Source organism: Desmodus rotundus, unplaced genomic scaffold, assembly GCF_022682495.2.
Source record: "Desmodus rotundus isolate HL8 unplaced genomic scaffold, HLdesRot8A.1 manual_scaffold_15, whole genome shotgun sequence".
Classification (NCBI taxonomy): domain Eukaryota; kingdom Metazoa; phylum Chordata; class Mammalia; order Chiroptera; family Phyllostomidae; genus Desmodus; species Desmodus rotundus.
The window spans coordinates 2,572,294-2,589,279 of record NW_026527203.1 but is presented as its reverse complement, the minus strand read 5'-3'; the positions used below and the strand labels follow the sequence as shown (position 1 = coordinate 2,589,279).

The 16,986-nt window shown below is 41.5% G+C and overlaps 1 protein-coding gene across 1 annotated transcript; it reads right to left on the bottom strand.

The window, feature by feature from the left end:
• Positions 1-3,575: 3,575 nt before the first annotated feature.
• On the bottom strand, positions 3,576-4,025 carry LOC128780057 (ubiquitin-conjugating enzyme E2 D3-like). The gene has a single exon (XM_053917711.2). It carries the CDS (start codon positions 3,975-3,977, stop codon positions 3,576-3,578), a length of 402 nt encoding a protein of 133 aa, XP_053773686.1. The 5' UTR covers positions 3,978-4,025.
• Between the last annotated feature and the right edge of the window lie 12,961 nt (positions 4,026-16,986).

Sequence of the window (16,986 nt, the reverse complement as noted above, 5' to 3'; positions counted from 1 at the left end):
CAACTCCAGCCCCCCTTCCCTCTGCCCTTCTCCACACTCTTATCTGTGTCCAAGGATCCCGCATAGGTGTTTTTCCACCACTCCCTTCACCTTCTTCTTCCATTCCCCCAACCCCTTCCCATCCGACAGCCCTCATTCTGTTTCGGTTATAATTCATCCATTTATACTTTCTTTGTTATTTTATAGTATTCATTGAATTCCACATATGCCAATCTTATAGTCTTTAATGCACTTTCCAAGTGGTAGATATAGTTTCAAAATACAGGGATTAGTGAGGATGTCTAGGGAAACATAATTAGACACATTATGATTCAAAACATAATTCATGTAGTAAGAGTGTCCTTCCTTGAACCTTTAACTCCACACAGCAGACTTGTTCCATTATGCTGTCAGCACTGATCCTATAAAATTAGCAAAAAAAAAAAAAAAAAAAAAAAGTCCTAAATAGTATTTCTCCCTCACAGCCTGGCTTATTTCACTTCGCAAATTGCTCTCTACTTCCATGCATGCCATTGCAAAGAGTATCAGCTCCTGAATTCTCTCTGATGTGTAGCATTCCATTGTGTAAATGTACCATAGTTTGGGATCAACTTATTACCACTGGCACTGATGTTGCTTCTAGTACTTGGCTATTATAAATTGTACAGCTGTGAACATGGAGGTGCACAGGTTCTCACTTTTAACTGGAATATAACAAGAAAAGAAAAAGCAAAGAAAATATAACCGGTGACATTGAAATTAAGAACATGGTAACAATAGCCACAGGTAAGTGGAGTGGAAATAGTGGGGGGAGAGTGGTCTATAGGCGCTACTGTACAGGACACAAGGACAAAATCAAAGGGGATGTTAGGGTGGGGGGAGGGAGGTTGGACTTGCCTGGGCAGGGAGGGATTGGGAGAAAATCCAGCCAATTGTAGTTAAATAAAATAAATAAACACATTTAATAAATTGAGGGCTTAAATCAGTTGATTTAACCTCATAAACCTTTCTGCAGTTCTCAAGTCTCTACTTCCCGCTCTCAGAAACAAATGCACATGTGAGACTCAGTTCTATGTCTGCATCTGCTTTGTACAATTAACACGTGTTTTTAGCCTTTACTTTACTTCCCTTAGGTCAGTTCTTGTATCTGTTCATTTGCTGTTCATAGGAAGTCAAATCATTAACACACGTGACTCACTAATAGTACAAGAGACCCCCCAAACAGCACAGATCAGACTCTGTGACATGCTGGCAGAAGGCGCTTAGAAAGGAAACACCTGCAAACCAGCTACACTGCCATGAAACCAGGGAGGGCACTGGAAGATATTGAACACCAGAGCCAAAATATCTGCACTCCAAATTCCTTGGCTGAAGCTGGTAGACTGAAAATTGGAAGTCCATTTCACCTCTGATCACCTGATGGTGTCTGCCTGAAGTGCTCTGCAGAGATGAATGGTAAACCAAAGGAATGCTCCCATGCGTACACACTTTAACATGCCAAACAACCATGTTCAGAGGACTTGCTAAGACTCCCTTGTCCAGACCTTCTCTTTCTGATCACTGTTGTTAAGGGACAAAATCCTGCAACTCTGAAGGTGCTCTTTGGGGTATGAATTGTAAGCTATTGATAAGATATTTTTTCGGTTGAAGCACGTGATGAAAATGTGGCCTCACTCAAACATCCAGTTAGAAACAGAGACTATGCAGGCTGCCTGTAAGCTCCCAAGGTCCTGAAAATGATGTTAGATGCCTCTTTCTCAGGCCACCCAGGAACCAGCATGGCAGGAACCTGCACCCTAATGTTATGAAAGCACAATTTGAAAAATCTCTCCTGTCGGTCCAGTCATCTGGATCTTCACCTTTCCCTTAGCCCTATCTCATGTTTCACGTGGAGCAACAAACAACCTGCCCAAATGGTCTCTGCGTTTAGCCACTCTTGCATTTTGATTTCCGACCTTCTCGCTTGCTGGCTCCAATTGCTTAATTGTTCTTCCTCACTTCTAGTGTTGACCAACAGCATGGCGCATGTTGGAGGATTCTTCAGGTAGGATCCCAGCAGTGGAATATCTGGATGAAAAGGCAATCCCATTAATGAAGAAATTCAATATCGTTTCCAACAGTGAGTGCCCCAGTCTGCATTTCGACCCACAGGGCCAAAGGGTTGCCTTCGTTCTATAATCTCACCAGTATGCGTTTTGTGTTGACTTCTTGATGATGGCCATTCTGACTGGTGAGGTTATATCTCATTGTCGTTTGCATTTGCGTCTCTCTTGTCTGTCTTCCTGGTGTGGATAGCTCCTTTCCTTAATCACAAAACCTTAGGCTCCAGTATATAGCGCATGAGGCAATCAGAAGGACCTCAACAGCTGCTCAGTCACAGGAGAGCTCTAAGGACACGGGTGTGAATACACGCTTTCGTAGAGAAAAGGATGAAACAAAGAAAGAAAGTTTTCTTATTTTGTTATTTTTTTAATTGCCTGTGCTGGGGGAGACACTGCTTATTGGAATTATGCAGGTTTTAAGCATACAAGTCTACGATTCCTCTGTAGTGTATATTGAATTATGTGTAGAGCACCCCATGTCAAGACGGTGTCCAGCACAAGCAGCTGTCCCAGTTCACACCCTTCTTTTGCATTGCCCCTCCTCCTTTCCCTCAGGTCTAACCCTTACTGTTATCTGGGATGTTTTTTCTTAATCCCTTCCCCTTCCCCACCCAGCAGGCACAACCTCCCTGCTCTGACACCTGTTGGCCAGCTCTCCTAGGTGCCTTTCCAAATCAGCCTTGTTAGTTCAGTTTGTTCATTTCATTCTCCAAATTAGTGAGATTGTTTGGTATCTGTCTTCCTCTGACTGGCTTATTTCACTGAGCATAATGTTCCTCAGGTCCATGCACACTGTCGCAAGGGGACAGATTTGCATGTACTATTTATTGCATTGTGTGCACTTACCACTCATCTACTGATGGGCAGGCACTAGGGCAGCTTGTACATGTGAGCTATTGTCAACATGTGGGCATGTGCTGGAAATTGGGGTGCAATCCAGAGTGTGCAGGGAGGCATATATGTCAAAAAGGTGGGCATTGATGACTGAGGGTGGAGAATTCTTGCAACAAAACACAGTTTTCTTTTTGTGACAACTCCTCATCCACTTAATGTTTCTGCAGTTAAATGCAGGCCTGGTAGTAGAGGCTATGGGTTGCCGTTCACTTCTGCCAAAGCAAACCCCTAAACACACAGGTGCCTCAGAATGAAAAAGATACCTTATGAACTTCCTAATCTTCATCCAGTGGTCCCCGCCATTGTCAGTTCTAAAGTACTCCTGCTAAGCCCACCACACTGTTGTTCTACATTTCCTATCCCTAAGGAGGAAAGAAGGCCTTCAGTAAAATGTTTATTGGAACTGGCCTCTTTCCCGCTACCCCATTTCCCAAGCATGCCCCCTTCCCCCTCACCTCTCACACCCACGCCACCCACGGCTTCCCTCCAGCCTCCACACACTCTAATGTGTCACATGTGATATTGGAAAGGATGCCTCCCAGAAAGTAGTCAAAGAACAGCCCATTCAAAAGCCAGGTGTTTTATTGAGGTGAGGGGTTATCATTTGTCCCTCATTCTCCTAGCATACTTCTTGGTCCAAGCTCGGGCCATGGTATCAAAGGCATCCCTGTCCTGTAAGTACAGTCTCCCAATGGACGGAACAAAGGGGTCGTTGGGGTTGGGGTCACATAGCATGGAGGTGATGGATAGCAAGAGTTTGGATATGGTCAGTATAGGAGACCACTGGGACCTGAGAATATCTACACAGATATATCCCCTTCGGTTGATATTGGGGTGGTAGATCGGGGTTGTGAAGTAAATAAGCGGCGGCCTGAAGGGGTAATTGGGTGGGAATTGTATGTTCAGGCGGAACAGCCCACCCTCGTAGGGGCTGTCGGCGGGACCCATAATGGTCCCCTTCCATGTGAACATGCTGTCGTCCACCGGCTCCGCGAAGCACATGGGCGGGGGGTCGTTTGTGATGTCTGTCAGTTCCTTGTGCAGTCGCCTCAGAGCGGTGGATATGTCAAACGGAGCAGGGATGGTCCGGATATCCTGACAGGGACAAAGGGTCAGGGGAGACGATGGGTTAGTGGGGCGTGATTTACGAAGACCATGTTTAGAGGCACAGCCACCCCCCAGGTCGGTGGGTAAGAGCTGGAGCCGGGCTGTGGGCTGTGTAATGGCGGCGGGTTGAAGGCGAGTTGCGGACTCACCTGGACCAGCAAGACCTGAGGGGCTCCTGCTCACCTGTGCTCCGCTCGTCCCTGGATCCTCAATCCTTGGCTCCTGTACCTCCTCCTGCTGCACCTCTGGCTCCTCCATCCATGCTTCTTCCATCACTTCCTCCTCTGCTACTGTCGGCTGCTCAGTGTCTAAAGCCCAAACTGAGCTGCCAGGACGCAAGGCCTCCCTTCTACAGTGCCAACCGCTCCTACCGGCCTGCCACTACTCTTTCTTCAGGCCTGCCCCAAACGGTCCTGCGTTTCCCTGGCAGTATGGAACATGCTCTGTGACATCACAAGGGCCAGCTGAAGACATCAGCAAGTCAGTGGTAGCAAGGTCAGGAAAGACAGAGGGCCTGAATGAGAGGGAGTCATTGTTATAACAATAATTCTATAGTCATAATGTTATAGCAACTTATTGGAGCTGTCTATAAAATAAAGACAAAAACAAACAAACAAATAAGTAAAAAGGGAACTTTTATCAAAAAAAAAATGGTTCTAGTCCTCTGTATAGAATAAGGAAGCATGTCAGGCAAGGGAGTCCCCTGTGATATTTTACAACGAAAAGAGGAATACACTGGAAAAAGCACTACAATATTGGCTGCCTTTTCTGCTCCTGGTCACACTGCTGATGGGTGTTCTCCTATGTACATCACAATTTATCGAGGAGGTGCAGGACCTAACGCCAGCTCCCAGGGGATACTTTAGGAGTTTGTCATCAAAATCAAATGCTGTTTCTCACACATGACATGTGCATAGGTTTGATATGTCAGGAGAGAACAACAAGTTTCAGAGTCTATTGAAGGACAATGTATTGCGGCCACACTCTCAAGATTCTCACCCCATTGATTGCCAATCTTTCCTTCGGATTACAGTGTGAAATGCCAGGGGCAGAGAAGAGTAGGTTAGCTCCACCAGTAGATATGTAAAATGACCAGGAGCTTCTGTGCACACCATTAATCTACTTAGTTACCCACTGTCCAGGCATGGCTGCTTTTCTACACACACTTTGGATTTCATTGTACTGTTTGGGGCTTTTCTTTCAATTCAATTTCAAAGCTTGCATTTTGTTCAACCTATTGAAATCGTTGCGAAGGGGTGGAGGGCTCGATTTATTTCACTCTTGGTCCCACCCCTCACAGGAGCATGAGATTTAGATGCAATTGATATCTATAATGATCACCACTAATTTACTGAACAGGGTGTGGAGGATCTATGTTAGGTGCAAAGATAAATATGATATGATCTCCGAATTAAAGGCATTCATGGTCTGATGGAGGAAGAGGAAAACACGTTGACATGTATTTACGTCATTAAAATGGCATGCTACAATCCTAAAAAACATATTTAGAATCCATGGCTATAAGAAGGCCAAGGATCATAGGAGTCTCTTGAGGCAGTTCTATATGATCTGAGTCAGGCATGATCACTGACAGTTAGGTAGGAGGGGTGAGAAGAAATTAGGCAAGAGAAAAGGGGAGGAAGCAAAAATGGAAAGATTATAACTGAGCCAGGAGAACAAGCAGATGTGAAAGGCCTGCTGTGACAGAAAGCATGACTATTTCCAGGAATTAAATGCACTTTGGTGCATTGAAAAATGTGTGGTTTGAAGAATGCCTAAAGCCAAGAAGGCAATGTTGAGGTTGTGAACAGACTTTCAGATGAACTGATGAAGTTTTGATTTTATTCCATACACTGTAAGTAACCTGGAAGAACTTTAAGTAAATATGATGTGAATATTTTCTGTTTCGGAAAAGACTTCTCTAGCGCCTGGTGTGCAACAAATTTACTAAGCCTAAAGGGAAGGGAGCCCAAGAGTGTGTAGCTCTGTTGGTGGTAGTGCCGTCCTGTACACCAATGGGTTGGGTGTTCAACTCCTAGGCAGGGCACATGCCTGGTCTGTGGGCTATGTCGTCATGGGAGGCGCCTGAGAGACAACCATGCTTGCCTGTTTCTGTCCCTCATTTCCTCTCTCTAAAGTGGAATTACAAAAATCTTTAAAGACAAAAAGCAAAATAAATGTCTTATTATTTAATAATATTACATTTAGTAGCAATAAAAATGAATACAACTAATTATGCAACCTAATAATCCATAGTTAATATTACTTGTGGTAAATTATATGCAGAGAATACGCTAGTCTCCCCTTTACCCATTACTGCTTCGAGAACCTATTTCCCTACTCTATTGATTATCTTGGGCATGTGACTTTCTCCATCAATGGCAAGACATCAGTTGTGATGTCCAAATCCTGAAGCTATGCTAATTACTGGCAGTCCTCATTAGGTTGGAACAGCTGCCTACAAAAGTATGTTGTATGTAATGGATACACATTCATTCTTGGCTTCCATATGGGAAAACACCTCACTCAATCCTCAGGTCTACCTTCCACCAAAAGTCAAGCCAAGATCAGATGAGGAGACTAAAGAATATCGTAGATAACTGGAAGACTCAGAAGTAAGAGATATGTGTTTGTTTTAATCCATGGGATTTATACTTTGCTTATTATTGAGGGAAAACCTAAGTTGTTATGTTGAAGAACATACTGCATGGCTCAACTTGCAATACATTCTGTGTGAGTGAGAAGCAATATAATGCAAACAATAAATGCTGAAGTTGGTAGCATAGTGTTACTTTTGGACAGACAAGAAAGGGAAGAAACTACATAATTGCTGTTGACGCTTCTGACGTGGCTTAACTGTATAGCTTGGTGTCCCTTGGCTTCCCTATTGGTCTCGATATGGCTGCAGAAATCCAGACACAGCATAGCATTGCACGCAGTTGAACGGGAGACAAGAAACTGGAGAAACCTTGGCTTTCCTTTTTCATGGGTAAAGAAACCGTTTTTCTAAAGGTGACCCGGGCATACTGCATTCTGTGCCCTGAGTTGCAGACGGGAATCACATGGCCCCTCATGTCTATAATATGGACCATGAAATTGAGAAACACTTTGCCCTATTTGGGCTAGATCAATTCCACTTCGGTTCTGAAACCCTTAAAGTGTTTTCTCCATGCAAAAGATGCCTTCTGACACCAATAAGGAAGGGATGTCGTGATGGTGAATATTGAAAAGGCAAGTAACAATGATTTCTCCTGTTAGAATGATTTATTATATCCTTTAACTTTTCCTCTTCCGATCTACTGCCAAGCCAGAGTAGGGAAATATATGTGCATAACACACTCTATTTAAAAATAGGTTTTGCTGCCTTCAAACATGCCATTCATTAATAATACGGCCTTAAAAGATGTTTCGCAGGTAATTGAAACTGGGTGAGCAATGAATTTAATTGAAGCAAAGCAAGCATGACGCCAAGGTGAAGTCATGTTCACTCCAAGTTCATATTCAGAAGGCAGTCATGCTAATGCACGGCTAAAGAGAATACAATCTGGTGCGTCAGATTTACTGATGCAGAAAGTAGCGTGAGATCACATTAAAATGCAGCACAGGTACAGAGCCTGAGAGAGTTTATGAGCCTTGGGATTTGTTGCTCACATTCTCCTACCAGATTAGTTGCTGAATATTACAATACAACTTTCAGATGTCCCAGGAAGGTTAAGACACCAGTGAACAAACCTGTCAGGGGAAATCTTTTAGTCTCCGTGTTGCAACGGTCTGTCCGTGGCTTTCACACTTGAAAAGGCCATGTGAACCATGGCCTTCTCATGCTACATGAAATCCAGAATATTTTCACGCATCTAGGCTCTGCATACTACCTTAACTTTTTCCTTTGCATAACAGTATTTCTATGTAAATGTAAGTGTGTCACATTGTCTCCTCCTGCAATCTGTTCTTGCTTTAGTTAAAATACACTCCGTAAGAGTATTCTTTATGTATTTTTCTTCCTTTCTGGAACTGCTGGTTTCCTCTCTACTCGGGATGTAGAGAAATATGTTTACAACTATCTTCTTAGTTTTAACACTTCACCCCGTGTGTTATTTATTAGAAACACTCACGTCTTTCCTTAAAATGGAAGACATAGCTGCGACTACCTTTGCTCATTCTTTCCGGCTATATAAATCGAGTATATTCAAAACTCTGTTAATCTGGCGCTAATTAATTCTGCTTCATGAAATTGTAAAACGGCAAGCATTTGCCTATGAAACCTGAGAACTTGAAGAGTATTCTAGGCAGAAAAAACCAAATTCAATGTGCAGTTTGCACCAATAACAGTTCCAAGCATGTTCTCAGTAATGGAAATATAATGTATTTATTGTGACGAACTTGGAAATATGGACTTTGGTTAATATCAGAAAGGATAAAACCTGCCTTTCATACTATAAAGTGACTAAAAAGTAATGACAAGTAGTAAAGCTCCCATCTACTCTAAGGTCAAGGGATAACCTATCAGTAAGGAATCATAAATCATAGGTGGCATGCACATAGAACCAACTTCTAGGATCAATAAATCATTGGATGAAATAAATTGTACACTCTAGGGAAGTAAAACTTAATTCACCCCTTTAGTTAACTATGAGAATGAAATATAAGTAGACACAGCAGGCATAACATATGGTGAAGTACTCTTAAGATTAATAGAAATTTTTAAAATGACCATTTGAACCAACTAGAGTATGTTCCTTTTCCAAGTGTAGGTGGTTTTGTGTATAAAAAGTTCACATACTTAATGGAAATGGGTGAATGAGGGCCTCCGAAAGTAAAGGGTTAAGTATTTTTGATGAATTAAATAACAGCCCATAAATATTAAAGACCAAAATTTTGAAAATCATTATTCTAGTGTTTTTCCATTCAGTAAGTACTCTCATTAACCCTGCTCAGAGTTTTCACATCTTTCCATAAACATTGGTGGAAAATTGCGTTGTTCTTCCTTTTTACATTTCCTGATCATATCGTATGCGTTATTACGGGGAAAAAAGAACTCAGAATAGGCCAGCGAAATATCCCTAGATAGCAGTTAATACTCCAGGAAAAAATGAACAGTAGAGTGCTTTATTGCAGGGAAGAAATGCAGCTTTTGCATAATACTCATTCATGACAGAGGGGGAAAATATATGTCAAAAATATGGAGAGTAATCACGTCAAGACAGTAAAATGAAAAACACAAAATTTATATAGGATCGTTGTCTTTCTTCTACAATTTATAACTATTGTGGCCAGCTCCTTATAATATGACTTATAAAACATACTGCATTGGTAATGTATGGGAAGCCCTAGTCAAAGATCATTTGAATATACTTCATATATATAAATACATAAGACCTAATGACTTGCTTGCTAGAGTGCTTCAAACGTGGGAGGTCTTGAAGCGTAAGCACTTCCTTGTTACAACAACTTGTAGATACATGGAGAGAGTCGTGAATATTAACAGATGGAATGTGAAAAGGGCCAAAGCCTAGGAAATATACATTTCAACTTTATAATCTACAGAAGCATAACATTTCACTTTCCAAGCCTTGAGAAAATGCGGACTTTTCTAGCATTGCTCCTTATACTCCTAGGTCCTGTTTAAGTAAGTGAAAAAGTTTCCAAAACACAGTAAAAGGCAGGGGGTACTAAGGAGAAGTTATAGAAGTCTGTCTTATACTACAAGGTTTAATTCAGACAACAGAACTTAGGATGAACCAAATGGTAAGTGTGGTCTAAAGCATAAGCCTGATTCCGACCCAGTGAATTCATCAGGTAATAATCAGCAAATAAGTTTTATTTCAATGCAAACCCCAAACCAATGGAATACACAAGCAGACATGCACGTACATGCTCATACAATCAAAATAGTTGGCAAACAAAGCCAAACTGCAAGGACTCAATGTTCATAAAAAGTAGTTAGACCTAACTGAGACAATACTGCCGGAGTAACAGAGCCCACACAAATCAATTAACTTTCAAGACCTGTTATGTGTGAAAGACAGTTGTTAGACTACATAATTCCCAGGGCTCCTCCTAGTGATGATGTGGTGTGGGTCTTTTAGAGGAAACCAGAAGTTGGGACGTCAGGTAACGATCAGAAGAGAGGATTTTTTCCATTATTCAAATACACCACCATGTCCTTAGCACCATGATTTACAATAGCCCAGTCCTGGAGGCTACCTAGGTGCCCATCAGCCAATGAGTGTATCCAAAAGCTCTAGTATATTTACACAATGGAACTCAGCGCAGAAGGGAGAAAGAAGGAGCTGATACACTTTGCCATGGTATGGATAGAACTGGACAGCATTATGCTAAGTGAAATAAGCCAGGCTGTGAGGGAGAAATGCCAAGTGATCTCACGTTTAAGTACAACATAATCAACTGAGGAAAAATGGAACCAAAATAAAAACGGAGACATTCACATTAAGAACAATGTAGCAATAGTGAGAGGGGAGGAGGGTGCGGATGATGGGGAGAGTGGTCTATAGGAGCTACTATAAAATACACAAGAAGAAAATCAAGGAGGAGGGTTGAGGTGGGTTAGGGATGTGGGACTCCCTAGCCTGAGGTGGAGAGACGGGGAGAAAATGCAGTCAATTTTAACTGAATAAACATAAAATTAAATAAATATATATTAAAAATTCAACCTAATAGTAGATTTTTATGAAAATCATGTTTTATGCCTAAAAAATAAAAATTAAGATTTGAAGTTAAAATCAAGAAAAAACTGACTTTGATGAGAGCATAGAGTTAGGGGTAGAAAGAGTGGAAACCAGTGAGGAAGACAGAAAACCGTCATAGAAGAAAAATAACCAGGGGTACTGTGTCCTCGCTGCCTAAGGTTTCCTGTATCAGTAAGGTCATTCCCATTCATCTTCCTGTACTACCCTTACCTCCCCCGGTCTATTTTGTGCCTATCATTAATGTTTCTTATTCCATGTACCTTTTCCCCCCTTGTCGGTCCACCCGCTCCCGCTAATAACCCTCCATATTACCTCCGTTTCTGCAATTCTGTTCCTGTTCGAATTGTCTGCGTAGTGTGGTTTTATTTTTGCCTTTAAGGTTAGGTCCTCTTTAGATGTGAATTTGCTGCCATTTTATTCACATTTTTTACCTTCTTTTTTCTTAGGGAAGTTTCTGTAGCTTTTCATATAATAAGGGCTTGGTGATGATGAACTCCTTTAACTTGAGCTTGTCTGGGCAACAGTTTATTTGCCCTAGCGTTCTAAAGGACAGCTTTGCTGGATAGAACAATCTTGGATGGAGGTCCTTGCATTTCATGACTTGGGATACTTCTTTCCAGCCCTTTCTTGCGTGCAATGGTTCTGTGGAGAAATCAGCTGACAGTCTTTTGGGGATTCCTTTGCATGTAACTGTCTCCTTACGTCTTGCAGCTTCTCAGATTCTCTCCTTATCTTTCATCTTGGGTAATGCAATTGTGATTTCTCCTGGTTGTTTCTATTTCGGTACAACTGTCTGGGACTCTCTGGGCTTCCTGGGCTTCCTGCAAGGCTCTTCCTAGTGCGACATTGGGGAAGTTCTCCATCATTCGTTTTTCCAAGAATTTTTCAATATATTGTTCTTCTTTCTTTCCTTCGGCCACCGCTAGGATTCTAATGTTGCAACATTTAAGATTTTCCTGGACGTTCCTAAGCCTCTCCTCATTGTGTTTAATAGTTGTTTCTTCATTCTGTTCTGCTTGAAGGAGTATTTCTTCTTTCTGCTCCAAACTTGTTCATCTGAGTCCCGCTGTCCTTCCCATCAGTGTTGGTTCCCTGAACATTTTTCCTCTATTTCTCTTTTCCTATCCTGCATTTCTTCCTCTATTTTGTGACCCTACTCAGCCAATTCTGTGAGCATGCCGATGACCAGCGTTTTGAACTGTGACTCTGATAGGTTGGCTAACCCTTAATCACTTAGCTCTATTTTTCCAGGAGCTTTGATCTCTTCCTTCATTTGGGCCATTTTTATATTTGTTTCAGAGTGCCTCTTATGTGGAAATGGGGAGAGGCTTACTGGTTCACCAGGGAAACCCGCGTTGCTGTCCTGTGAGCTGTGTGTTGTGGCGGGTCTGAGAGGGAACAATGGTGCTTACCTAGATCTCTGGTGACTTTCAGTCATTTGCCCTGCTATCCACGAGCAAACCAATCTCTTCTGGTGATGATTGCAAGGTCAGTACTTGGTGTATAAGTTGTAGGACTACGTGGGTCTCTGCGGGAAGTCTTGTGTGAGGATGAGAGTTCTTTCCACCGAGAAAACCCTCACAGGTGTTTTCAGTTAGATGTTTGAGGCTTTATTTGCGTGCCCTGGCACCTTTTCTCCCACGGTCTGTTTCCCTTCCCACATCGTTGCTCTTGGTTTATTTGCAAGCGAATGTGAGTCCACGGGCTCTGCATATGCCACCTTGCGGACACCAAACTTCAGCCGCTGCCTTGCAGCAAGTCCTCTCCAGTCATACTTCCCGCTTCTACTCATCCTTCAGGTATGATTGAATGTTTCTTTTGAACTCCTTGTTGTTGGACTTCCCTACACTTCCATATTCGGGCTGTTGTGGATCCTTGTTCTTGTTAAATTTGTTCTTGTCCTTGTTCGGGATGCGTGAGGAGAAGAAGTGCATCTACCTAGGCCTGTGTCATGGCCAGAGGTGACTGGAGTGTCTTTCAAACAGGACTGAAATTTCTTCAGAGAGGAAATATTTATTATTACTTCTGTACAGTCTAGCATTTTTGGGTGGATACTTATAGTTTTAAAAGAGCATGTTCTTGTTGAGACTTCAGGACCATTTCTTGGGGGAACTATGCTTTATTTTATTTTACAAATCAGTAACTCGGGATTCTAAGAGATACAAACTATTCAAAGCTGAATACTAGACAGTGATAAAGCCAGTCTTGAGTGCCTCCAAAGTCCCTATTCTTCTTCGCCACAGTGTAGATGTCAGAGACGTGTGGTTCTCACAGGTGTGCCTCAGTTGGCTGGGCCTCACACTAGAAAGTAAGACGTTTCAGGTTTGATTCCCATAGAGCGCATTCCTGGGTTGCTCGTTTGGTGCCCACGTGGGATGGGAATGAGGGGCAAGTGATAAATGTTTCTCTTTCATATGGACGTTTCTTTCTCTAAAAAAACCAAAATGTTTTTTAATAAAGGATTTGTAATATTATTAATATGTTTGGAGGGAGATATAAAGGAAAAGTGTATTATTCTATTCAATATTTTATAAACAGTGAACCCTCTATGCTTTTTTTTTTTTCCTGTTAAGTGACCCTAGATAAGTGGTTTCCAAGTATGGAAGACAGGGGCTTCCAATCAGTTCTCTGTATCCTCTCATTATATGACACCGCGCCTACTCTGGTTTCTACTCTCTGTCAGAAGTGATCAACAGTACCCTCGAGAGTCTCTCTGAAAGAAGGAAAGAGATGGTTACACACAAGAATGGACATACCAGTTGGAAGTGCAGCAATGGGAATTGCAGATTTGGCGCGTTACTACATGACCCTGAAATGATGCTTAGATCATAAAGAGCAGCCTGTCCTTTTCTTACCAATTCAAGAAATTGCATGACATTAAATTATCATACGTAAGCCAAGGGCCTCAGATGTTTTAAAAAGTCTCTCATTTTCACGAAATCCTTCGATTGAAGCATTATCTTGATGTTGCCACGTGAAATACACACATAGAAGCAGTATTGTGATGCTGCGTGACAAGTCAATTGAACTATGTGATAGTCTTCATAGCTTTACAAGAATGAAGACCCTGTCATGATTTGTTTGCTATCGTACGAGCCACAGAATTTATTGTCAAGAACTTGTCAGTGGAAAAGAAAAATGTACACTTTCTAGCACTGACATTTACTGTGAATAAATCTAACATGGGCTGAATGAGCACAACTCGGATGACACACATAACACTTACCACTGCCGTACTGTAACCATTATTGTGATGATAAGGTCTTAGATATCCCACAGAATTGGTGAAATATAGGATCAGTCCCACAGGGTATTGACTGTTTTGCTTACTCCTAGGGTGCAATAAATTGCATGGCTGTGTGTTGGTGTAATGGGAGAAAGGAAAGCAGTACATAGAAATATCTTTCTTCTAATTTCCCTAGATATTTCTCCTCACAGGTAAGTTTATATTTCATTGAATGTCTATATATGTGTTAGTCCAGACCAAGTTATTTCTTAGTGACATGTGATTTTCAAGCACTCTTTATTGTTTTATAATGAATAATAGATGGAAATATTAAATAGGACTGCAGAAGAACAAAGTTATTTTCTACTGATGTTTTCTCATTTTCTCTTATTGCTTCCTTTAAAACTACACATTTCCAAAATGTGAAAAATATATCCAGTCAAGACATAGTGTAAACAAACATTTTTCTGAATGTTTTCTATACAGATAGTCCATGAAATTCTTTTCAAAACACCATAAATTTATTTTTGAAAGAATGTATGTGTAGACCTAAGTAAGGATTATATACTTGTGTGTATATATCACTCATCAAGGTCTCCAATAGAGAGCATTATGTGATTAAATTCTATTTGGGTTACCTGGTAGCTAAGATTTGAATTATAGTTTTGTCAATGCTTAAGACTACAAGAAACTGATCTATCCTTTCTGGTGCAATACCGTTAAAGTTCATGAAAGCATTAAGTAGCGTGTCATTAAAATAAAGGGAAGGTTAAACTTTTTCTCCCAGTTGGACTCACAGAATAGTTCCCAGCAGCCATAGCTGCTTCTGACAATTGCTTCTCTCACTACCCTGGATGATGTGTATCTACATATGCATCTCATTCACTAAAGTAGAAGTGACAGGCTTTCTTCAAAGTTCTTGGATTCCATGAACTGGCCTCCACGATGACCTGAGTGAAGTGAACCATTATCCAAATGACTGTGGACGTGTTACCTGAATGAAACTAATTTTCAGTGATGGTCCAGTAACAGTGTGGACACCTTCCTAGCAATAATTTCTTGGATTACTTAAGAGCCTGACATAGGGTAGGGAGGCAGGACACAATGTGTTCTTCCTGTGGATAGAGTTCTCTGGTAGATTCAGTGAGGAGGGAAGGGAACACTCCCAAGTATTGGCCAAGTTGTTTGAAGGGACTAGTTTTTTAAATGGACATTTGGAGTGTTCTTTCTCCTACTACAGCCGTTCACACCTTTCCTCCTTTCCACTCCTGCTCCCAACTCCAGCCCCCCTTCCCTCTGCCCTTCTCCACACTCTTATCTGTGTCCAAGGATCCCGCATAGGTGTTTTTCCACCACTTCCTTCACCTTCTTCTTCCATTCCCCCAGCCCCTTCCCATCCGACAGCCCTCATTCTGTTTCAGTTATAATTCATCCATTTATACTTTCTTTGTTATTTTATAGTATTCATTGAATTCCACATATGCCAATCTTATAGTCTTTAATGCACTTTCCAAGTGGTAGATATAGTTTCAAAATACAGGGATTAGTGAGGATGTCTAGGGAAACATAATTAGACACATTATGATTCAAAACATAATTCATGTAGTAAGAGTGTTTTTCCTTGAACCTTTAATTCCACACAGCAGACTTGTTCCATTATGCTGTCAGCACTGATACTATAAAATTAGCAAAAAAAAAAAAAAAAAAAAAGTCCTAAATGGTATTTCTCCCTCACAGCCTGGCTTATTTCACTTCGCAAATTGCTCTCTACTTCCATCCATGCCATTGCAAAGAGTATCAGCTCCTGAATTCTCTCTGATGTGTAGCATTCCATTGTGTAAATGTACCATAGTTTTGGATCAACTTATTACCACTGGCACTGATGTTGCTTCTAGTACTTGGCTATTATAAATTGTACAGCTGCGAACATGGAGGTGCACAGGTTCTCACTTTTAACTGGAATATAACAAGAAAAGAAAAAGCAAAGAAAATATAACCGGAGACATTGAAATTAAGAACATGGTAACAATAGCCACAGGTAAGTGGAGTGGAGATAGTGGGGGGAGAGTGGTCTATAGGAGCTACTGTACAGGACACAAGGACAAAATCAAAGGGGATGTTAGGGTGGGGGGAGGGAGGTTGGACTTGCCTGGGGAGGGAGGGATTGGGAGAAAATCCAGCCAATTGTAGTTAAATAAAATAAATAAACACATTTAATAAATTGAGGGCTTAAATCAGTTGATTTAACCTCATAAACCTTTCTGCAGTTCTCAAGTCTCTACTTCCCGCTCTCAGAAACAAATGCACATGTGAGACTCAGTTCTATGTCTGCATCTGCTTTGTACAATTAACACGTGCTTTTAGCCTTTACTTTACTTCCCTTAGGTCAGTTCTTGTATCTGTTCATTTGCTGTTCATAGGAAGTCAAATCATTAACACACGTGACTCACTAATAGTACAAGAGACCCCCCAAACAGCACAGATTGGACTCTGTGACATGCTGGCAGAAGGCGCTTAGAAAGGAAACACCTGCAAACCAGCTACACTGCCATGAAACCAGGGAGGGCACTGGAAGATATTGAACACCAGAGCCAAAATATCTGCACTCCAAATTCCTTGGCTGAAGCTGGTAGACTGAAAATTGGAAGTCCCTTTCACCTCTGATCACCTGATGGTGTCTGCCTGAAGTGCTCTGCAGAGATGAATGGTAAACCAAAGGAATGCTCCCATGCGTACACACTTTAACATGCCAAACAACCATGTTCAGAGGACTTGCTAAGACTCCCTTGTCCAGACCTTCTCTTTCTGATCACTGTTGTTAAGGGACAAAATCCTGCAACTCTGAAGGTGCTCTTTGGGGTATGAATTGTAAGCTATTGATAAGATATTTTTTCGGTTGAAACACGTGATGAAAATGTGGCCTCACTCAAACATCCAGTTAGAAACAGAGACTATGCAGGCTGCCTGTAAG